A 26,075-nucleotide genomic window follows, 5' to 3' on the forward strand; every position below is an offset into this window, starting at 1 on the left:
AATTCAGCACATTTGTAACTTTAAACATACCTGAACTACAGTCCAGACGTGCTGTGGATCTGTTGGCTCCCATTTGGTGTGATTCACAAACCCAGCACTCCACTATCGATGTATTCCTATCATAGAATCACACTTAAGTGAATTTTAAGGTACTTTAATACAAATACCAATTTTGTACCCTTCCCTAAGATTTATGAGTTATATTTTATATCCAATATGGCAGAGTGTAAAACCATATGTTTAAACTTGGAGAAAATTTACAGTATTAGAAATACAATGTGACTCCAAGTAGCCACTGAAATTCCATGGTGCGAATATTGTCAGCACTGTATTGAATTTAGGATTTTTTTACCAATTGGGAGCTGGTGATCTATGGCAGGTCTGGAGTTTGTGTTCCTGTAGGAAACAAAAACAAAAATATGGTATATTTAAGTTACAAATGTGCTCAGTGTTCCTTTCTTTCATGTCATACCCAAGCAGGGTATCTGACAGAGATTTTAATTTTAATCAAAAGCACTTTTCATCTTGCTGGCATGGTAATACTCATTTCTGGACATGTCTCCTAGAAAGACATAACGCCAACCTTAATGCAAACAGGAATCAAATGTGAAATATTTTGCTGTCTCTTTATGAGAAAAATACTGAAGCAGACTTCAAAATATGCATATATAACATATTCATGCAAAATTACGTGAACACTAAATTGCATCTAGTACAGTCACTTACAGTGTACTTTAAGTAAATGTTTAATAGCATCTAGTAAATGTTCAGGAAACAGAAACTACTTTTATCAACTGGACTACACCTTAATGACACGATAATTACATAGTTGAAAAGACAGACATTGGGAAGTCCATTCAAACGTATTTTGTTTGGGGTAAGTGTTATGCGTAAGCCATTATGAAAAACAGTTTTACAGAGAGGTAAATGAGGACCAGGGAATGTATATATTTCACTAAGGGCAGGCAGGACAGGACTACCATATTCTACTACTACAACTCTTGCCTTTGGACTTCTCTATATGCAGAGACCATTTCTCATACTGTTGAGTAATTTAAACAAGCAACATCACATCCTGTTTAATCACTCATGTTATACTTTTAGCAGTGATTAATATGTAACAAGTTATGACATCAGCTTTTGTCACAGAAACGTAGGAACAAAAGGAACAGAAAAGGCTACTTGTATTCAGATTTAGAGAATCTATTAAACTCAGTGTTGCGCACTTTCCTTTTGTCTCTTCTTTCATCTTATACTAAAAAAAACCAAACCAACCAACTTTGCCCTTTCATAATCCAGCTTGTGGCAACATTATTTGTGCGCCATAAAAATCATAACAATTTAAAACGCAAAAATTTCACTAATATAGAAATTAAACAAATCTAACATTCCCTGTTATAAGCTGATATTTATTTTAATTGAGTGGTTTATTTACTTTTGTTAGCTGTAAAACCTTAGTTACGCAGGTTACAACCTTAAATTGTGCACATTATATAATCTCTTCAAGTCTCAAATATCTTCTTGATAGCATTTTGAGAGATGATATTGATAAACTTAGTTGATAGCACATCTTTCAAACTGACAGAATAAAATACATAGAATACCTTTTAATATCTCATGTTTAAAGAAACCACACTGTAGAGTCTGTTTTCAATTACATCATTATACTGTGCATATTGCAGTGCGCACAATAAAGAGTTTAAAGTAGCTACACAAAATTGCATGTTTTCACTGCTTTCTCAACTCAGTTCTTCCTTGAAAACTGTCCTAAAATACAGTATCCTTTACATGACAGAATTCTAGCCTTCAATAGGTTAACTACAGGTAAAGTTCACCTTATATGCAGCCTGTAACATGAAACAAGTCCAAATATCATCCCTGTATTTTTTTAATTGTCTTCTAGTATCGCAATTTTATATACCAAGTGGAATGGGAGAGCTTCATAATGATGTACTAATTGCTTCCTTCATATGAAGAAAAATTAGTTTTAAAATTGTATTACTATTAAAATCTGTTTAATGTAAGATTATTCAAGAAGAAAATTTATCTGATATGCCTTTAAAATCCAGAACTGAGACTCAGACATTTTCCTTAATCAGTTTCCCCTTAACACTGCCTAAAAGCAAGAGGATTTAACAGGTCACTTCATTTGAAGTGACAGGTCACTATGCTTAATTTTACTGATCACTGCGAGTATTTCATCAGAAATACTCAGAATATCATATAGATAGTTAAAAGCTTTATTAAATGGAACACAACTTTACAACTCAACTTTCATTTATTTCTTAAAGGGGTTATTTACCTGGAATCTTTACTGGAATCTCCAAATAGTGGATCTTTTGAAGTGAGATCTCTTGGCTTCCACAAAACCAAGCACCTCAGCCTGTACTTTTTCCTGAAATTCAATGTGCTTACTACACATGACCTTTAAGGTAAGACAATTTCTTCTAGAAGATGCCTTCTAATACCTTAGTGCTAAATCCATGTATTTCTAACATGTTACTAGGAAGAATCATGGAAAGCAAATGGGTCTTTCTGAAAGCACTGCCTTCTATTTGCGAATAAAGAAAAAACATCAGTGAAACTATGCTAAATACACTTGGACATCCAAGAAGGTCTCTAACAAACACTAAAGTCTCCTTTTTCTATCCGCTGTATTTTCCTCCCTCATTTATACTTAATTTTTAAAAACTCAAATACTGACATACATTTTTCTAGTGTATTTCCAATATTCCTTCAAGGACATAGGACGAGTCAACATCATTAAGCTGAGTTATAACACTTGAGTCATATTTCCAGTTCACTTTCAACAAAATACACATGTGCATTCAAGGTCTCATCAGTAGACAGTTTACCTAAAAGGCTGCTCTGACATAATCCATTTTTAAAGCTGTTCAGAATCCACAGCATAACTTACAAAATTCTTAAAAGCATATATTCTATATGCATCATAATACAAAGACACACATAATAACCAGTAAATTCATTATAAAACTGTACCTGCATATTTTCTCTCAAATCCGTAGCATCCCGAATAGGTTGGAGAGCATTCTTGAACACTTCATCTATTGTTTTAATCCATAATGTTCTCATAGAAGCATACTCCCTTGATTTCTTGCCCTTCCTCACAGAGAGGCCCCGCTTATGAGGTTTCCCACCACCCCTTCTATTAGTAATGGCCACGTGCACAAACAAGGAAGCATGTGCTAAAATTTCACCAGTTAAAGACTGCAGAGGAACGTGCCGATAACCAGTCTGTAGACACTCAAAGGGAATAGTGTATTGCCCAATAAACTCGTCCCCAATGTAATCATCATCCAGTACTACAAAACGCACCATAGCTAGTTCTGGCAAATTTATTTGAAATTCAAAGCTTTCATCAAAAATTGGATTATCCCCGTTCTGATGCATAGTTTTCGTCCTTTGCTCTGCACAGTCAGCAGGGATTCCATGTATTTCAACATAGACATAAGGATCCACAACATCACCTTTGGCACCTGATCCTTTGGGTTTAGGGAAGTTTTGCCCACTTATGATTTTAATATGAAGCAGCTGAGGTGAAACTCCAGGCACGGTGTCTTTTGTATTTGCGCTAAAGAAGGATACTTCTTCTCTCATGATAGCAGGACGAAGGACATAGCCACAGTTTCCATTTTGTCGAAACCAGCCAATGTTAAGGTCCATCATTAAGCCAGGTGTTTGAAAGTTCATTGCTACTATCTGACAACCACATTTCCAAAAGTCCTGGGGATTCATATTACTAGAGTCAATCCTCATAGGACTGGGGAAAACCCTCGCAAGAAAACGCTTGTTATAATTTACAAAGTCTCCTGGGTTTTCATTGGCATATTTGCTAGCAAGCACTTCATTAAAAGAGCACACTTCCCAGTACTTCTGGAGCTGAAATGAAACTTGAAACTCTTTGAACTGAACCGATTTACATATGCTTACCAACTCAGAGAGATCTTTGCAGAGCTGAAATCGTTTCCCAGTCATTGAGTTTTGCTGTTCTACCCCCTCTTTCGCCACTCTCTGTGACATTTCTGCTCCTTCATCTTCATCTGTAACATCTCCCTCTAGTCCAGAACAATTAGCAGAAAGTTTCTTTGCTTTGATCAGAATTTTCCCTTTAAGTGATTCTGGCGATGGAAGATAAGACTCTTCAATGTTTGGAGACTGTGTATGCAGTTTGTCCCCCAAAATTTTCTTCATGTGTTGTACCATCACTTTCTGCTGCTTAATAGAACAATGATTTTCTAAACATAAAATAAGAGGGTATTCCGAAGCAAAAAATGCATACTTGTTAATAATGTCAATCACACTACGGAAGACAATCTGTGATGTCATTGTATGCCCTGTGTAAATCACTGGCTCGTTATCCGGACCATCCCATACATCCAGTTCAACACTTCGACAACCCATTTTTAGAGCACGAATGTAACCCGTGATGTCAGAAGGCCCTCGAAACTGATCCTCGATCAAGTATGTATTATGAGACGAATTTATAAAATAATGAGACAAGGGTTGTTTCATATCTTGACAAACTTTTTTATGCTCTGGATCAAATATGTGGCAGTCTGGTGAAGTAAGGTAATTCGTAAACCCATCTATAGAAAGACAACCCTTTTCCTGGCCCTCTTTGGCTGGCTCGTATTTCTGAATAATTTCAAGGCTTATTTCTTCTGTGACCTGTGCCATACCCTGTTCTGCTTCTAAGAACATCATGAGATCCTTGGTATCTAGAAATTCTTTATTGCTTGAAAACTGAACTAACAGAAAATAGATTTCAGGTCTGGTACAAAGCTCATGAAAAACTTCAATAAACTCTTCTTTTGTTACTTCAGTACCAGTTTTTTCCCTGGATCTATGTAACTCCTTGAATTTTAGCTCAATTTTGTTAGTTTTTAAACCAGGATTTAAGTCTTTTATAAACTGTACAGCATTACATAGGGGTATATGTCCCAAATTATCTACATCTGATTCACTGAACATTTGTGAAAGCCATGAAGTCCGCATATTATCTTGAGTACTTCCTATCATATCTAGAGTATGTTTTCCATAGGAAATCAGGTACCTTAAGCCAGTAACCCAAATATTTGCAACATCTGCTGAGTTAGCAACAAGATCTAGTGACTCATAGTTTTCTCCATATATAATTGAAAATGCACAGTCTTCTGATATCTGGTCATATATTCCATTGCTGCGAAAAATATCTGTATTTTTTCCTGTTCTTACTTCTTTGATTGATTTAATATCAATCTTTGCTTTTTCGGAATCCTTTTTTGAAGGTTCCCAGCGCAGAGACTGCATATCCGCATCCAAAAGAAAGTATCGGTGATACACCCTGGAGTTGGATCGAATCTTTCTGAGCTCAGAGCCTTCAACCATCGCATTAATACAGTCGCTTGCACTGCTGATCTTCTTCTCTGTCGGCATGCTGCTGAAGGACACGGTCTTCTTCCGTTCGCGTTTTTGTTTCGTACCATCCTAGTGAACACGCAAGGGGAAGGGAAACAAAACATATATCAGTATGATTTTGCTCAACACTGAAATAGGTTTCAACTTAAAGCAGACAGTTCATAAAGTAGTTCAATAAGGTCTGTGCAATGACCAGTAAGATAGAAATGCTTACTAGAATCATCACAATCAAAATACTAGTAACGGCTTAATATTTGTTCTTGCTTAAATAAATAATCTTCCAGAGTCTTTTTTAAAAATATTTTTATGAGCATAAAATTTAAAAAACCAAGTTTTGAATGCTAATGAAATAATAACGTTGTATTACTGCCTGTATGTACATGCATTTTATTTTATGAGTAATATCCTACTTACAGAGGTAACAGGTTCTACAGCCAAGGCAGTAGGAAGTTAAGCTTTCCTCCAAGTCCTTATAGATACTTGCTGAACTTGTCAGTACAGAATATAATATTTTAATACTATTTAATGCTGACAGGGTGCATTGAAACACAATTAACTGCATAAAATCCATAGGACATGGTCCTAATCTAAGCATACGAGACATTAACAGCACTTATTATGCACAGCTCCCTTCACTGCTGCACTCATGTGTGCTCTTCCCACAGACTGTCCACAGCACTCACACATGCATCTCACTCCTATACTAGGAAACTATCCATCATAGTCTAAAGAAGCTGCACTGAGACACAGGGAGCAGATGTAATTCACTGTAAATTCAGAGTTTCAGAAAATATGACAGCAACTCAAGAGGGAACTTCTGAGAGGATTAAACTGTTTCCGAAGAACCAGCATATCATTAGAAATAAATGGAATGGAAGACCTGGTCAGGAAGGGAAGCAAAAGTGATTTACCTTTGCTCTTAAAAAAATGAGATAACCCAGAGGTCTTACTTTACTAGAGAAAGTTTGGGTATATAAGGATATATAAGTCTAAAAAAAAAAAAGTCATTTAGCTACCTCTAATTGTTGTTTGTATCAATTCAAACAAGTGCAAATAAATCAGTAACACATGACGAGTACAATCAATTCCATAGGAACTGAATTTAAGAAACCTGTGTGATTTCATTATTTGCATTTTCTGAGACTGAAAATGGTGGGGGGGTTTTGTGGGTTTTTTTGTCTTGATGAGCCAACTTTTAGTCTGAATTAATACTTCCATTAAATAATCTTTACATTAGATACCCTAATTAGAGCACAGCTCAAAAAATTACTTTTCCAGCTTTATTAAAAAAACAATGTTGATATTCCCTCAAACAGTTTTCCATCTGAAGTATGTTCCAGTGCAAATCAGCATTGCTTATATGGCAGAAAGGAAAGTGAAAGAAAACCTTTAATGATTGCTACGCTGAACAGATGTTCAAATAAAACCCATCCATTACAAAATGCATTTACAGTTCAAGGCATATGTGCTTTATGTTTAATTTCATTAAATTAAAAATGCAGAATCCTGATTTTGTCATTTAATTTATAAGCATCCAAAAAGCCATGCATTGAAAACAATGATTAGTAAAGTGAGCAGACAATATTTGCTGTTCCGTGTTTGAGAAACTTAATCAACCATACAATTCTTGCACCTTTAATGACAGCAGAATTTGCTTTATGCAAGTTCTCAAGAGACCAGTATAAGCAAATAACCCTGCAGATGACTGTTTTATTTCTAACTGGAGATCAAACACCTGCAGTGGACACTGCACAGGGTTGACTCTCAGAATCTCATTACATGTAATTTGGGTTGTTTTCAAACAAAATCGAATTTCCTTTAAAAAAAAAAAAATCAAATGTACTTTTTGTTGACAGAGGTTTTTGTTTCGTTTTAAGCCTAGCCTCTTGTCTGGCTACCTATCTACATCTCTTAACCTGAAAAAGCGGCAAGGGACAGTCCCACAGAAACGAGCAATGATGTTCCCTTCTGGTATTTCAGGGCTTGGAATGAAGCATTTTTAAACTCCTTAATGCTCCAGATTTCTTAGTCACAGACCTAGGAGGGAAATACATTTCTCAAACCGTTTGGTGAGAGAGAGCTGACAGATAACCTTGTAACACCAAAACCATCAAGGCCTGGGAAGTATCACCTCCCCTGGCCATGATCAGAAGGAAGGTCTATGCCTTTCTGCGTGATCAGGACTGTATCTGATCCAAGGCACTGAATTGCAAAGGAAAAATAAAATCTTCCATTTCTTGATGTCATCTGATGTAAAGAGGTCCATCCCAAGGCAACCTCATTCTCAGTGCTAGTTACCAAAACACTGAATAGGAGTTTATGCATGTGGATCAGAGGAGTAATTTGATCTACTACCTGCAAGATTATTTGGCTTGCCTGCCAGATGAATTTGAAGCCAGTTCACAGTATTCTGCATTTCTGCAGGGTAAAGCAGTCTAGCCACTCCGTTTATTTATATAAAGCCTGCACCACAGTGTAAAATGACTGTGAAGACATTCTGAATTCCAGAACACCCTTCATAAGTTTTTGCTTGTCCAGAGATCAATGACCCAAAGCTACCGGATTGCCTGTGCAAGTCCCCATCCTGACAGAGGCATGGCAGTCATGATCAATCTGTATAAACAGAACTTAAAGGATATTTTACCAAAAACACTCGTGAGAATTATTTGCCTGTTTGAATTACCCATCTGTTTGAAAGGAAACAGAGAAGAAACTCTCACTCATAAGCTGAGAATGCAACTGCATAGAGCACACACAAACTGTGTGAAACAAGTTGGTGAGCCTCAGCGATACAGTCTGGCACGGAGAAGGAGACAGATATATTCTGTTATATGATGTGGAAGATTTCACCCTGAAAGTGGGGTGGCATCCATGAACTGGGTCAGGTCTCTCATGGCCTTAGGTGTGCCTTGAATCAAAAAGATTGGCCCATCAGAAAACTGTTATATATCTGAACAAACACAGGAGTGATTTTTCGGCATTTGTGAGACTTACAGTGTTCTTGCTGTTCAAGATGCTCGAAGTGACAGTGACTCTACGGTGCAGATACACAATTCTGTCCAAGGAAGCAGCTACAGTTTTTGTGCTTAAACAACTTTCAGTCATTCTAGGATCTCTCATACAATGAAGACCATGTCAATCTTCAAATTATAACATGTACTGTCATTGTAACAGGACTTCCCCTAAAGACTGTCTGTGCTTCAGAAGATTCTAATCACTGAAACCAGAATGACCACCCCATCAATACATTTCCTAACACTGGGTGCCACAACCAAGGTCACCTGCAAGAATTTTAGAGGAACAGACTAGAACACACATAAAACCATTTTGAAACATTGCTCATAACCACTACAAGCAACCACACAAAGAGTTTAGTTTATCCAGGAGTTCCTAGCAACAGAAAGAAAAGCATCTAGCAGTTTAAAAAAAACCCCAGAAATAATCCCAGCTGTCATTTGTGGCACTTAAGAGACAGAGACAGCTGGAGAAAACAGATTAAAAGCACAAATAGGGAAGAGTATCTCCATGATAACTTTATTCCCCTCAAGGTACCAACAAACAAATAGTTGTCTGACTAAGCACTATCTACAAAACAGAATTCTGGAAACAACAGAGAATCTTGAATCAGACACTGGGAGAGATGCACATCGTCCCTGAACTGCAAAGTTTTTAATTTATGCAATTCTATGATAAAATTACTTTAAAAGCAATTTGAATAACCACTGGTACTGACAGGGACAGCAGTGGAGTTCAAACAGCGATTTGATAACTTAATAGACCAGGACAACAGAGGAAAAGAATGACTAGTATAAGGTTTGTAACCATCTGCTAAAGGAAGGGAAGCAGAGAGTGAACTTTATGACCTGTAAATGTCCAAATGAATCGTGCCCCAGAAGCAGTACTGCAAGAAAAACATTCAAACATGGAGTTACCAAGATGTTTAGGTACCGCTTGGTCCAGTGGAATTTAGAACATTTACAGTCGGAGGCAGAGGCTTGTCAACTAAGTGTGGGGCTGCAACCTGAGCACAGTGCAGGTTAGTCCTTCCACCTCTCAATACATGATCCTCCCACTCACTAACGGAAAGTTTGAAGGTGGATGCCTGCAATCCTGCCTCTCTCTCCATGATTAAAGCAGCCACCTGCAGCTTCGATGCAGTGGTTTTGCTAATTAGGACTGGAAGATCAATGCCTCTACCTGCATTTAGCCCAATAAAGTTTTCTTTGAGACAGAGGACTTTAAAAAGAATAGACAATGGTAACAAGAGGAAGTATCACAGTGACAGATTTTTAGAGCACTTGTCTGGCATCTGGGAAGTGAAAGTCCCTGATGTCACTGCTCCATAAACATTTCACTTGGTGACCCTGAATGCAAAATACACTGATAGTCCATGTAGCAGGGACCTGAACACTGAATTTTACCTTCTCAGAGGAATACCCACTTCCCCAAGTGACAGGTCCTGCTGCTACCTGCTTATGCTCTAACCGTAAAAAATTTCCACTTGCTTTTATATACCAGAGGTTAATCGAAATGTGGAAGGCAGCTTCATCCTAGTCTTGAGAGCATGTGGCTGAGCATTTGAAGAACCCCAGGCTGAGGGACTAGAGCCCAGCCACTCCATGAGCAGGTAAGTGCTCTGCCAACCAAGCAACTCCAAGGAATGGAGCACAAAACACCCCCCAGCCCCTCACAACTGCAGCACCTCACTGCAAGTTTTTTGATTGTCAATGGCTGAGCTTTGACAACTTGTGAGAAAACTCACACACTCTGAGATAATGACAGCACACAGTCTACAGGAGCCACAGACCCAAGAATACCTACTTAATTCATCCCCAAAAGGCTCAGAAACAAGATAAATGTGAGACGTTCATCCTAGCAATGAGATGGCAATGCCCATACATATTGGGCACACATTGTGTGGTAACAAGACTGCAAGTATGTACAGTGTCTCAAGAGCTAATAAATAAATCAATTTTTTTGCATGTAAGTTCTGAATTAAGTGACATGTTTGTGAATCTGAGGGCCAGTGTTGTGCCAATACTCTGAGCAATTACTTGTAAGTGAGAACACAGGTCATGCCTAAGTTTGGTTAATTTTAATTTATTTTAAATTACACCATTATTTCATGTCATATAGTGTAAAAGCTGTTTTAGATGTAATTTGATGTACATCTGTAGCCAACAGTTGCAGTACAATTCACTACTTTATGAAGAGAACCAGCAGCCTAATGATCTTCATGATGAACACAGAGTGAACTACTCTTCTGACATGATATAACTCATTGATGACTTGCTTTTATAGTGGATGTGATGCTTAAGTAGCCAATTTGAGTACAAAAACTGCCTGTCTTCATCAAATGCAATTCGGCAACAATTGCAAAATCACCTAGTTTAACAATATGATGTATAATAAGCCCTTTTCAGGAAGTACTTAGTTAAAAAAAAAAATTGAAACTTTGTTTATTTAATTAAGATTCCTAAGCATTTTTCTTCAGAACTCCACAAACCAAAAAACTTGAATTTTATATTCTTCATAACTAAGAAAGCATTCAGGTGTGTCTGTGCATAGTTAGGTCTACTCAAGGGAAAAAAACCACAGATACTTAAAGTCAGTAGTTTAAAATATTCAATTTCCAAACGCATTTTGTTAAAAAATATTATAATCTCAGTAATTTGTTCTTTTCCAAGGCTTAACCTGTGGTTTTAGAGATATAAATGCAGGCATAGAGCAGCAAATTAGTTACAAATGCAACATAAATATCAAATTATCCTTATGTTTATAAGTATTTTTATCACAAAAATATTTAGGGTTTTCTTTGAAAAAATATCTGTAACTGAAACAGCAGTAATAAACAGGATCACTAATTTTTGTAAACACACACAAAACCCCTCATATTATGTATAATTTACCAACATACATCTGCCAACTCATTCCAGAACATAACATGCAGCATTATAAAAGAGGCTAAGCAAGTTTTTGTGTGAACAAGTCATTAGATAAATGGAAGAAAAATAGCAGGTAACTCAAATCAGCAACATTTCATCTTTGTTACACAAAATTTAGCATTTCTTTCAAAAGTTGCAACCAGTTAAAGGCAGACTGAGAGTCTTCTTTAGAAGAGTGTGGGCAAAAAAAGGGAAAAAGTGGAGAGAAAGAGAGAAGGTGGTGCAGGAAAGGCATTTCACCATTAGGAGCCACGTCCCCAAAGACAGGAGCTCTGTGTCCTCAATGCACCCTCTCTCAGCCCAATTCTCCTGCAATCAACAACTCAGCAGAAGAATCTGCTGACAGCCACCACTCAGCCTCATTCCTCCAGCCAAGCATCTCCGTTCTCCCTAGTCAGTACCTTTTAATTTGCCATTACTAGGGGATTCTTACTAACACAGTGACCCAGATTCACTAAAAGGCACGTAACTTTGTAATGCTTTAACACAGCAGTCCAAAGCTTCCAGAGCATGTGAAAGCCAAAACAAGAAAAAAACTCTGCAAGTAATTAGCAGTTCAGCTGACAGGATCCCAAACACTTCAGAAATGGCACACATTAAATCACACTGTGTACAATAGTTTCTGAATGGAACTGCAGCCACTGTTTAACTGTACACAGCACCAAGCAGTTCTATTTAAGACAAAGTAGAGTCCTCAACTGAAATAACAACTATTTGGGAGGAGACAAAACATCAGCTATTTGGAAAACACAGGGCCTCCTACTTGTCGTGAATCACTATATTTGTGCTCAGCATTTAAATATTTCTCCAAATTGGTATTCATGACATATCTGTTGTTCGCAGAAATTTTTTAAGAGAAACTTATTTTTACAATGTGTGGTAGGTTGACCCCAGCCGACCCAGTTATACAGTGTTATAAATAACAATGAGAAGGCAAATAACAACTAACAATTGTTAAATAACAAATAACAATTCTTCCTTTTTTTTAATCTTTTTTTTTTACTAAAGGAATTCTATGCTTAAAGGAATATGGACACAGGGGCAAGTCTTAGCTCAATATTCAAACAAAAACTACCTATATTATTTCAGATGGGCAAATTGCATGGTTCATGATACAGTTAAACAAATTCCCTCTTCAAAATATTAATTTTCTGTCCTGTCTCTTCCTCCTCCTGCCCCAGCTGCATCTCCATTCTCCCCACTCCACCTCCTCAGGCCCTCATTAGCATCTGTCTGAACACAGTAAATTAATTTACCTCACTACCTCAGGAAACAAAAAATCTATTTTCTTCCAAATTAGTCGCGCAATTTTAGTAAGCTCAAACAATTTGCCATTTGATCAGTTAAGTATCAGAGATGGCTCAAAATAACCACTAGAAACAGGGAACAGATTAAAAATGGGGGGAAAGAAAAGAATCACTCACTTTTATCAAGAAATTAATTCAATTAAAATCAATGCAGTTGAAACTGTTCTGTTGATCTTACATGACCTGACAAGAGAGCTTTATGTCATTAGGTTAGTGGTGGACTTGATAATCTTAAAGGTCTTTTCCCACACAATTCTATTAGGGAAAACAAAATCTCCCATCTTGGTCCACCTCACAGAATGTACATCAACAATTTCATAAAACATAATAAATATTACGGCAAGATATTGGTAACTGCCAACAGCATAAAATAACAGAATTAGGGTTCTCAGGTTCTTGGGCTCATTTGGTTCTGCCTCATTTCAAGAAAACAAGACACCAGAAAATTCACGACTCTATGATATGACAGTATCACTTCCCCACTACCTATTAGACAGGGCAGCAAAAAATGGTAGCCTGTGTGTTGGCCTTGCTGCTTTTATAGCAGGCAATTTAACCCAAAGAGCAAGGAAATAACAGGATATGGTTTTGCAAATACAATATAGACTAGGGTTTTCTTTGAAATTCTCCTGTTTATTTAGTCATTTGATCAGTTTACAAGAGTATAAAGAAACCATTATCTAATATTTCTCGTATGTTGGTGTCTTCACAGAATATGCCGAGTTGGAAGGGACTCCCAAAGATCATCGACCTCAACCCTTAGTCCTGCACAGAACCACCTCCAAGAGTCACACCATGTGACTGAGAGTATCACCCAAACGCTTCTTGAACTCTGTCAGGCTTCCCTGGGGAGCCTGTTCAGGTGTCCAACCACACTCTAGGCGAAGAACCTTTTTCTAATACCCAACTTAAATCTCCCCTGACACAACTTCAGGCCATTCCCTCAGCTCCTGTCACTGGTCACCAGAGACAACAGACCAGTGCCTGCCCCTCCTCTTCCCCTCATGAGGAACCTGTAACTGCAGTGAGGTCTCCCCTCAGTCTCCTCTTCTCCAGGCTGAACAGACCAAGTGCCCTCAGCTGCTCCTCATACAGCTTCCCTCCAAGGCCTCTGACCATCTTCATTGCTCTCCTTTGGACTCTCTCTAACAGCTTAATGTCTTTGTTATATTGTGGTGTCCAAAACCGCACACAATATTCAAGGTGAGGCCACACCAGTGCAGAGCAGAGCAGGACAATCCCCTCCCTCAACCAGCTGGTGATGCTTTGCCTGATGCCCCCCAGGACATGGCTGACCCTCCTGGCTGCCAGAGCACTTCTGACTCATAGTCAACTTGCCCTCAACCAGGACCCTCAGGCCTCTTTCCCTGGCCCCGCTCTCCAGCATCTCATTCCCCAGCCTGTATGAACATGGGGAGTTGCCACATTCCAGGCGCAGAATCCGGCACTTCCCCTTGTTGACCTTCATACAGTTGGTGATTTCCCACTCCTCTAATTTGTCAAATTCTCTAATGAATTCTTAAACATCCTTAGATCCTTCACCATTCAAGTACTTCCACAGTATGTCACAAGGGAGCTTTCCCTGATCCTCTGCTACAATCCATTTCTTCCACCAAGACACCCAAGGCATCCACATGCATGATGCTGCTTGCTCCCTTCTCATTCAGCTCTTACATAAATCCACTCCATAATTTTTTCCAAAGAAAGGAAACAACTTCATATTGCTTATTCTGCTGAAAATAATAAAGGAGCTGTAACTACTTTAACTATGTTTGATGCTGACCTAAATTTTAAAAGGTCTAGAGTAACTAAGACTTCTCCGTTCTGCACTTTCATGATGCTATGTTTCATGCTGTCTTCTAGCAGCAACTACTATAACTTAGAGAAACACAGGTATGTTTATAAAGCTATGCACATAATGAGAGAACTCCAAGGCCAGGCTGGATGGGGCAACCTAGTCTAGTAGAAGGTATCCCTGCCCATGGCAGAGGGGTTGAAACTAGATGATCCTTAATCTCCCTTCTAATGCACACCACTCTAGGATTCTTAAATTTTATAACATAATTTTATAATATAATTATATTATACTATATACATTGTAATTATATATCAATACGTTATATAATATATATATAGCATATAATATATCTGAATATTACAATACAGTACCAAAAATTAAATACAAATACCATTGAGGCATTCTTTCATATATAATTATGTCTGCATATTTATGAAATTAAAATGAAGTGGCATTTGGTTTCAGGGGTTAATTTACAATACAGATGAGCAGGGGAAAGGGGAAAAACAGTCTGAACTCAAAAGAAAATAAATAAGAAGCATTTAAGGAAACTACCCAGACTGCTGTGAGCACTGAGAGAGCCAAAGCCTGAGTTATGGTTGGCATGAACATCGCAGTTCTCCGTCTTTCTGAGTCGGTTACAGTTCGGGCTTCTGGGTAGCATTTCCAATGGAGCAGAAGAGGTATCTCGTTTTACAAACTCAATAAAAGCAAAACATGTATATCTCAGATTAAAACAACCAATATTTTAGCCAAATTCATACAAACTACAATAATTATTTATGAAAAACAGCAGTTAATATGTACTGTTTAGTCTTAAACTGAGAAAACTGCACTGACAGAAAGCTGTTAAAAATTACTTGATGACATGAAAAGAATTTCAGCCCTAGATAAGTAAGTGGAAAGTATTTCACACTCCTAATTTCTCGTGTACTTAAGAAATTATATCCAAACTATGACAAACAGACCATTTTAACTACTATAAACTTATGTTTATTATAACCATTTACTTTTTCAGCCATCAATTATCAGAAAAAGTAATAGTAGTTACACATGCTTTTAGCTTGAATAATGACTGACGATGACAAAGTTGGCCCTCTCTCTCTATGAAGGTACTGAAGGATTTGAACACATAAATTGGCTTAACAGGTTTCAGCGTGGCTCAGGAGTGAAGAAGGCTCCGAGTCTTCACTGCCATCCCTAAAACCAGCAAGATGCTCTTTCTGCATACACGCACATCCATTTAAGCTCTCAGCATTTTCATTTTCAGTTCTACAATAATGTTTTAAATACCCAAATGTTATAGCTATAATGCACTTTCAGGAGCATTTTAATCAAGACCTATCAACAAGATTTAATAAGCGGAATATCACAGCAATCAGTCTGAAGTTGAATATCAGATTTTTTTCAAGTATTCATAGCTGGATGTAAGTTCCACTGTTAGAAAGCACAGCATTTTTCCATTTCTTGTTAAAGTCATAAACAACAATTTGACTGAATTGGCAAAATAAGTAACACAGCTGTCAGGCTTTAAAGCAAAAATACAGCATGTGGGTGACTTCAAAATATAACAGAATAGCTGTATTTAAGATTTTTGTAATTTCAGATGCAGGTCTGCAGACAGCTGCTTCACTTCTCCAGCATTGCAGAGGAAAGACAAGCCAATGGTCTGATCAGCAAGAGGTAAAAGTGAGCACTGGCTCAAGCCCCCCTACCCTTTCCCACTCCTGTTGGTAAAGCCTTCCCAGCAGCTTTTCCAGAATCTCCCACAAATGTTAACTGTTGGTTTTGGTTTGGCTTTTTTTACCAACATTCCTACCTAGCAGGCTGAGACACTATGTTATTTGATTTACAACAAACCACCTGACAAAAACAAGCTTGTAGAGCATGGATCTTAGGATGTCATTACAGGTACACACTCCATGAAGTTACATGTATTTAAATACGAAAAAAAAACAAAGGACGCCTCATTCTATGTAGGCAAGATTCATATTTTTCCATGCTGCAAATGTAGCCAACAAATGAAAATAATTGTGTTTGTTATGAATGACTAATTTAGTTGGAAAGCAGAAAAGTACACTGACTCTACTGTGAGAAATATTATAACTACATGATAATCCCTTAACTGTCAACAACTCTTGCTCATGAAAACTAAGCAGCAGATTGACCATGAATGTGTTATATAATTTAAAGGACTGGCTTTTCCACACATCCTTACAGGTCATCCCACCCAACCACTCAGCACAAGGTTACTATTAAATCACACATTTCACTTTTCACTGATGTCGTAAAATGTTCACCTCCATCTGTACTGTCAATTCATGTATTTTTCCAAATTTCAATCCAAATGTCATCTGCTGTCTTGGAAAGTTCCTGGTGTTCTTTTGTGTCCTTTCCTGTCGCTAGGTGTTTTCCAGAGAACAACATGGAAGTAAAACTATCACCTAAAGGTTATTTTATCCAAGTCAAACTTTCATGCGTAAGAGTAATAAAATGTAAAGCTTTTTTTTCATTCTAAAAACTACCATTACCTCTGCCCTGAAGCTTTCTATTCATCAGCTGATTTCCTTTATTCTAGTGATTGATGAATGGTGTCTTCAGATTTGTTTCTTGACTAATGGTAATTGGACAAACAAATTTCACAAGGTAACTTCAAATAAAGAGATGGAACTACACAAGCTGAATTGTTCTCCTTTTGTGGTTTGAGGTAAGTTCCTTTTTGTCAGTTAAGAGAATGACTATTATCAACAGCCAATGCCATGAAGAGTTCATGTACAAAATTCAGTATTAAATTATGTAAAAAAGTTTAAATTTTTAAAAACCTCCTACTTCCTAAACAAATACTATCTTGCAAATTCTTCTTTGAGTTGCTACTTCAACCTCATTATTTAGATGGCAATGATAATTAAACAGTGATAAATAGCTGTTGAATTTCAAAGAGACCAATTGTTATGAATTGGATAAAAAATACTTATTAGGTTATCACTGCTCAGTGATCACACAGGCAGAGAATATGTGAGTACCCAAGTACCTTTACTAACCACATAAGGCTGCTTCTGACTTGCTCTCTTGGTTGATTTTCAGATGTATGTAATTTACAGTTGTCAAAAAATGATGGGAAATTCTCATTCTGCATGCTACATCAACGTCCTTCTCCCCCTTAACTCTGTTCTTTAATTATTCATAACAGTTACAAGCACTTAGGAAAGAACAGTGAACTATAAATATTTAATACAAGATGCCTGTAACAGAAAGACATGAGAAAGCCTACAAAAATCAAATAGTATAAAGTATTTGTTTACCCTAAGCAAAATACTAAGCAAGGCATATGATCTTTATATTTATACAAGTGTTCATAGCTTTGACAAACCAAACCTAATAAATCATCTGTATGCTTTACCAAATAATTACAACTAAACAAATAAAAATTAACAGGTATGTCAGTTTTCTCTAGAGTCTTAGTATTTTAAAGGGATCTATTTTGGTAAAAGCTTACATTGTAAAGAATGCTTAATAAGCATCACTACAGGACACTACAGTTTGAAGATGTTAAAATACGCAAGAGTCAAGAGCAAACACACTGAAGACAATTTCTAAATTCCCAATCACAACAGCATAATCTTAGCAAGCAGTTGCTAAGAAATTCTCAGTACAGATGAGAATTATAACATTTGGGGTGGTAAGAAAGTATGCAAGAATTTAAAACACTGTAAAACAAGGTATACAACCCTTCTAGATGTGGAGGGAGGCTATGGATATAGTGTGCACTCAAATCGCTGTAAAATATGGCAGGTAAAAATATTCCTACTTTTAATTTTCAGAGCTCATTCTATTTAACATGTGGTATGGGCAATAATGAAAATATGGTAGGTAATACCATAACTGTGTTCTGTGCAGGAAAAGACTACCAGGAAAACAGGACTTCTTTTTTTAAAACCACTATGACATACAAGAGAAATATCATCAATCTTTCATTAAAATATTCATGTACCATATCTCAATACACCATATGCAGCTTTCTAAATATCTTACATATCACAAATACTCAAAGAAGTCACAGTGTAGAGCACAAACATAACATCCAAATCTAAAACCAATCACAGAAGCAAAACAATTTTGTCATCTATTTTCTTCAAATTGAATTACTGTCTGCTCACTCTGAGACCAAAGGCCTCCACTGATTCTGCTCAGCAGCAAAGGGTGCTGCTACCCCTGTCCTTTGAAATGAGGTCAGTGTCCCACCACAAAGGCCTATCTGCCTAAACCAATAGGAAAAAAATGTGCATGCCTGGAGTGTCAAGAAAAGGCTGAAGAAAAGTTTAGATAATACTTGGAAACTATATTAATTTTCCTTATCTCAACCTTATAGCCACCCACCATGCTAACTCACAGTGATTAAACGACTTCATGGGGAGAGGTTTTGTTCTTGTTTGGTGTAGTAGAGAGACAGAAACTAAAGCTGTTTCATCACAGTGAACCCCTTTGCTCTCCCAGCTTTCTACATTCAACTGCTTATTCTCTATTTTGTTAAAATTACTGATTTAACAAAACTTTTCAAATACGTTTTATGATTTTAATAGTTCATATTTTATTATTTTAAAATTATTTGAACATTCACCTTCAACATGGAAACCTTTGTGCAAAATATGCTTTTTTTCTTTTCCTAATATTGTTAATCAGAACTAAAAATGTATCACAGGAACCACTTCTGTACATAAAGCATGCAGATAGCATAATCAGATGTAGAGGTGGAGAGTATATTTAGATTGTACTTGAAATTTTGGCTGTAGAGTGGACAGTAATGTAAAGAAAATCCCAGCTGTAAATGACACCAGTGTACCAGAAAAGTACTAGAATGGACATGGTTATATTTGCAAATGTGTCTTTTGGTTACTTAGCTTATTCCTCCCAGTCGTTTACTTGTACCAGGAAAATAAGCCTCCTGTTAGAATCTGTGTGGCCCCTAAAAATAGAGCTGGCCCTCATGTCACCTGCACCAATAAATCTAGTCAAAAGCAGACAAGCTTTCAGTATTAATACTTACACTTGAACCCTGAAAATAAAGACAAGCATTCAAATGCCATAAAGCAATCTCAAGGAAGGACATTTTGTATAGTAAATAATTCTCAGAATAGTTTACCTGATACAGAGACTAAAACACTAAATCTTTAACTTTTTACAAAGCCAAAGAGATTATTAGATTTTTTTTTAAAAAAAAGAAAAACACTGACATTAGAATTTAAAACTCTTGCTTTTTTTTTCTTTAAAAATAGACTGTATGTAAAACATTTCAAAAGTACATCTTTAACCAACTTTACTTGGATTTCTACAAAATTTTGTAAATTTATGCTGCAACATGACTTGCTCTGTTGGATTCAACAGAACTTGAGTTTGAAATGACAGAGGAGCCAAAAGGGAAGCATAAGAACTGAGGGGAAGCAGATGTGCCATTAGCAGAATAGAAGATTTAGAAGATTTACATTTCTGTACTAGGCCAGAGTAGAAAGAATACATCTAAAGGAAAATAATTTGCTGAATTAATTTGATTTAATGGCTAATTGAAAAGTTCACAAAAATATTAAATTATTTGAATACTGCATTTTGCATATTTGTATATTTGAATATAGAATTCATTATCTATTATCCACTTTGATTCCTGAACTAAAAATAGTTGCCTTATAATTGAAAATGCTATAAATCAACAAATTCTCTGAGGTACAAAGTTAACTGAATACAGCAAAAGCATTCGGGCAATATTAGTGGAACTGTGTTATTTGTATCTGTAGCAACTTGTTGCTGGCAAATTTTCCATGTAATTGGATTTTAACTATCAGTATAGTTCAGTAGGAAAGAACAAACAATAAGCGATAAAATTATTTCACTGATCTTTGGTAACTTCTCATTCAATACATGTTGAATCCTTATTTCAGTAACTTGCTTTATGCTGCAGCTCTATTTCAATCCTTTGACAAAGCGTAAATTAGCAATAGAAATAGGAAAGTAACTTTTCAATAGAAAAGTGCAAAAATTTTCCAAATTTGGAAAACCAACAACAAATTGGTCCCAGCCTATTGTACCGGATTATTTACTTTAGCATTTTTTAAGAACAATTGCAGTTGCACACATTCCATCATAAAGGATAAATTTTGGCCTCAGTAATTTATTATAAACACCCTTCATTAAAATACCCATCATCTTCTGCCAGTCCAATCCAGAACAATATTATTTCCAAAATGTTAAGGAACTCAACCTTTAGATATCTCTGTTAAATGTTCTGCTCTCAAATACACCAGAAGTATCCCAGCTCTCATAGAACCTTTTCCCTACCACAGTATTTGCACACTTCTCACAACGGTCTTTAGTTACAATGAAAACTATTTCTTAAAAGATTTATGAGAAGGAAGGAAATCATGGTAGAGTGAGCTTCATGATGATAAAAGTGATTGAGATAGAAGCAGGCTGTTTCCAGGGCTACCAATGAACTGTATATTATGTTTTAGATGGTTTCCTAGGAAAATAATCCTAGGGATCACATCATCTATCTCTTATGCATTCTTTCTCCTAACTTTAAAACTTACTGCTTGATTTCAAATAAATCTGTGAAAAGACCTAAAGTCAACCAAGAAGACACAATCTTACTGGAGTTCTCTTGTCATTAAACCTTGTGGCAGACACAGCTAAGTTGCAAGAAAAGCAAATATACTGCTACTTTCCACAATGTCCTGACTCCCAGAGGGGAGTAAAATTTTAGCCCAAAGAACAATTTTTTCCTTCATTTTTTCATTCTGGCTTCACTGAAATGAAACAGATATAAAACACTGAGATCTAAACATCTGAATGCTTTACTGCCTCTCGCTAAGATTTCCTCAGCAGACATTACCAGCACTGCCAAGATCTCCCAAGAGATCAAACTCTGCTCCAAGAAGGGCAGGTGTAGAGTACTTGCCTCTTCAAAGACTACTCTCTGCTACTACACAGACTAAGACTCCTTATCTCCTCTAAGCAAGACTTATCTCATCAGAGGCTTATCTCATCAGAGCATGACCTCATGTCTTCCCACAGAAGTTCCAGGCAATTTTGAGAGAGAAGAGGAAAGGTTTCAGAGCAGATCTAAACCTGTGTCAAAATCCCTATTGTGGTATTTCTTTCAATGCAGGAAATTCAGGTATTGCCTGAAGTGTTAAAACCAGCATTGTACTTACTATTCACCCCTTTTTCTACCAAGATAGCTGTAAACTGCCTCAAAACCAGCCATCCCGTTGGCCTTAGCAGATACTGACAAGTGCTGGATACACGCAATAAAGTCACAAAACTTCCTTTTACCGTCAGGTTTTTGTCTGCATTAGAACACCTGAGTTAAACCATAAGATTTCAGAAATGAGTTCTCTTCAGATTGCCCTAATCTCAAATGATTTCTTTTCTTAGGGGAGATCAGATCAGAGCTCTGTAAGACTGGAGCATTATTCTGTAGACATTGCTACTGAGGGGCAATGGGCTTTGAGCTAAAATAATACCAAAAGCCTGAGGCATGTCAGGTTTTAGCCTGCCTAGTTGTGACAGCAATGATCTAATGACCAGGTGATTATCACCTGCTTTGGTTTAGATTTTGGTGGATTGTGCAATGTAACACTATATATTTTTGTAGTTGAAGGACAGCAGTAAGGAATAGATGACCTGTGTAGAATAAACAGGCTGCAATTCCATAATAAAGCACAGAGCTGGAAAGATGGCAGGGGCCTTGAAAATACACGAACAGAATGATACTGGACAGCCAAAGGTTTAACTGTCCATGACTGATGGCCAAAGGAATGCAACCTCGGAAAGTGGGTAAGAACATTTTTAAAGGATAAAAGGAACAAATACAGTACTGAGCCCTGGGGAACACCACTTGGACCGAGTGCCAGCTGGATGTAACTCCATTCACCACTATCCTTCAGATCTGGCCAATGATCAGCTAATTCACACATATTTCTGTGTTGTGTTAATTAGAGAGGAGAGATACCATTTGGGCAGACAGCTTACGCACTAGTTAACAAAGCAAGAACCGATAAAAGCAGTGTTGAAAAGTCCTTCATGACACGTGGTACACTACACATACCACGGTTTACTAGTTATTAATGTTGATCATAAACATTCTGAAAAACTTCAAGAGAACATCTTCTATGCTGTTTAAGATTTATGACTTACACTCTGCATTTCTCTCAGAGTTTCTGGTTAATTTGTAAGTGATACATGAAATGTAACTCAAAGCAAGTGTGATGTTAGACACTTTGTCTATTATAACACTACTAGGTAACTCTGGATGTCTATAAAGTAGGCAAGGCTAGAATACGTTAAAAAAAATTAAAAACTTCAAAACTTTTATGAAATTTTGCTATTAGATAGACCCAAAATTTCTGGAACAGCTATCGACTTTTGGAGCTCAATTTACAGCTGCTTCCACCAAACCTGTTGTAAGTGATCCATTTTCCTGACTCCTAGCAAAACTCAGTCACTCTTTTAAGGAAGTGCTGGAAGTCAGGAATCCCTAAATGAACAGTTCAACAACCCCACCACTTGCTATGTTAACGTATGTTCAACTTTAAGCAAATCTTACAGGACTGTAATCCTTTTTTTACCTCCTAACTAATTAATAGCTGGTAAAGCAACATCATACCAACAATAATATATTTCAAGACATATGAAAACATATCTAAAAATTTTCTCCTCCATTTAGCTGTTCACTGCACTTTGTATAAATGTATGGCAGCTACAGAATGATGATTCAAGTTTTGCTCCCATATGCCAGATTGAACAAATGTTATGCAGAGAAAAAAGATACATTTTATGAATGTATGCAAGTATATTATTCACTGATTTAAGACACTGGCAGCTAAAAAGAAATGTTTACACAGGCAACCTTCCTAAAATTCTATGTTGTATGGTAATAAGATTGCAATTCTGCTTGAGGTTAAAAGTAAATTACTGTATCCAAACCCAGACTCCAGGTATAAACATAACTTTATGAACAGCAAGTCTGCCACACACATCATTTTGTTGTGGACACAACTGAACAACATACACGTTAGCAATACAAGACTCTTCAAGAAAAACTGGCAGACTTCTCACAGCTTGGGATCCATCAGTGTGTGGAGAAATCATAAAAATGAGTAACTGGATGGCAACAAGTGCTAATGGTGAGACTGCACACACATCCGCTGGCTGGTTCCAGAAACAAACTGAACAGCTGAACCAAAGGCTAAACAACAGCAAATTTTTTGGATGCTTCTCATCTAAAGACTTTAACCAGTTTCAGGAAATTGTTCCAAATTCAGGCAGCAATTCTGCCTCACTATGTGAGATTCACTTGTTTTGACTGACTTTAAACTCTATAAATGCAGTCCAAAGTCTGAGGGAAATGGACAGGCTCACTTGCTGTCACCAGATGAAGAATTATAAAGAATATGAAGAATATAAAGATAAGACTAAGATTCAGGAATATGAAAGACAAGGTACTTGATTATGTATTCTTTATCTCACAGTCAGCTCCCTAATACACAGCAACAGAGATGAGGAGTACTTCTGTATAGGTTTTTCTTCGGTTTATCTGTATGTCGTCACAGCAGGCCAGTATTTATAACATCGGTGACCTTCTGAAGCTTGTTTGATATAGTCATAACATTCACCTGGTAATCTTTTTCCTTATTTAAACACAGTATTTAGATAAATTAATTCTGTTAAATAAAGATAGTAATAGATAAATTGGTATTACAAACTAGTTTAAAGAATATCGCTTTGGCTCCCTTTAAAGAATAGACATTTCCTTCAGGAGTGGACCACTCTCACTTTACTACAAAAGCTTATTAATTGTATATGCTGTTATACCTTTTGATATTTTAATATATTGTTGGTCAATTCTTTTATTTATCATTCAATAACTACCAGTGATGTATACATTTCTGATTTTCTTATTTCATTGAAATTACAGTAGGACTAGGAAGTCTTCATGACAGTAGTCTAAATTCTTGTTTTACTAAGGAAATTCCATTCCTTATTCAAAACAAATTCCATATGTTTTGAAACCAAGCTGTAGAGCTACTAAATTTAAATGTGCGCCACACATCAAGATTTAAGTAAAGATTTAGAAGTCCCACTTTGTCTTACATGGAATAAACTAGACTGGTTTCTACAATTTCTATTTATAGCTGGTCATGAAAATCCACAAAACAAAAGAAAAAGCTTTCAGAAACCAAGATAAGTATGAGAGAACAGGCATTCTATGGCTTAGGCAATACTATTCACCTTCCAACTAAAAGCTAGTAGTAATACAGCTCACTCTTCCCCTGAACTGCAAAAACAAATGCAAGGTGCCAACACTACTAAGTCACTTCCTGCTCAGGGTTCACAATTATGCGTGAGGGAGGGAAAGAAAGGGAACAAATGCTTAAAAATGAAGAGAATTATTCCTTAAAATGACGAGAAATTGTATTTACCAAAACTCTGCGAAAGTATCAAACATTCAACTGGTAATACTAATCAATATGGATATTCCATATGGGGGAAAACAAATTTTATTAATTAATTTCATCATTTATTATTTACAAATTCATTAATTTTATTAATGAATTTAATCACTATATAATCTACTCGAATACTGGAGAATTAGACACAGAGAGACTTGTTCAGCTGACTATTCCATCATTGTGTAACTGGTTTCTACTGAAGCTTTTATAAAAGAACCACTCAAGGCAATATTACTTTTGTCTCCAGTTACAATATTGTATCTGGCAACTTCTTCTAGAGGCCAACAGTGTGAAAGTACCTCGATCCACACCTCTTTCTTTTATATCTCATGAAGACAGGTGTCATTCTTCTAATGACCTAAATATAATTCTTACTAAACGAACTTAATTCGTTAATTATGTCATTAAAGTAAAAGCAGAAGGCATCATCAAATAATGGCTCATAATTTGGAAGAGTGCTCATGATACCTTTTTAGGAATTTTCAAGCCACATGATTTCCAAGAGCATGAGATCTTGAACATTTTTCTTATTTTTATATTTGGGTAATCCAAAACACCTTGATATAGCAATCTTAAACATAAACATAATTACTCAATATTTTTAGACACTGCATTGGCATGTAGACTTTGAGCCACCTTTCGGGTATATATTTACAGAGGCTCCGGGGACACAGTTACCAGGGCAACCTCTGAGGTCACATAAGTTAATGTAAATTACAGAAGTTTCAAGGGACTCCAATTCACGTTAAAATTGCATGTACCATGCATGAATGCAGCCCACTGCACCCCACTGAGCCAGTACAGCTGCTGCAGCACTACAAGACAGCCCAAGTCCTATAGGGTGCTTCAGGGAGAATTCCTCTTAACAAAACTGATAGAGGAGGGCATGGGGAAGAAAAAAGTAATTCTCTGCCTCAACACATCTGAAGCCACATCTTGTCACATCCCCAGGTTCCACAACCGCTATAAGGTTCATGTTCAGTCACATTCCTGATCTTCCCAATCACGTTCACTCCTCTCCACTACCTCTTCCCATCTTTTACAGTCCCCATCCAACGCCAGCAGTGATCCTACACAGCTCATGCAAATCCTGATTCTATCCTTT

The 26,075-nt window shown here is 36.8% G+C and overlaps 1 protein-coding gene across 5 annotated transcripts in view; it reads right to left on the reverse strand.

The window, feature by feature from the left end:
• PLCL2 (phospholipase C like 2) overlaps positions 1-26,075 on the reverse strand; it is a 103,724-nt gene that overhangs the window by 39,915 nt on the left and 37,734 nt on the right. For 4 of the 5 annotated variants that reach the window (XM_051808261.1, XM_051808259.1, XM_051808262.1 and 1 more), the window contains one exon: positions 3,001-5,487. In XM_051808261.1, coding sequence (XP_051664221.1) covers positions 3,001-5,487 — 2,487 coding nt within the window. Of the gene's footprint in view, positions 1-30; positions 397-3,000; positions 5,488-26,075 lie in introns of all 5 variants that reach the window. The other variant, XR_007907824.1, reaches the window with a different exon arrangement.

Source organism: Manacus candei, unplaced genomic scaffold (genome assembly GCF_025592945.1).
Source record: "Manacus candei isolate 608988 ecotype Guabito, Panama unplaced genomic scaffold, ASM2559294v1 h1tg000072l, whole genome shotgun sequence".
Classification (NCBI taxonomy): Eukaryota; Metazoa; Chordata; class Aves; order Passeriformes; family Pipridae; genus Manacus; species Manacus candei.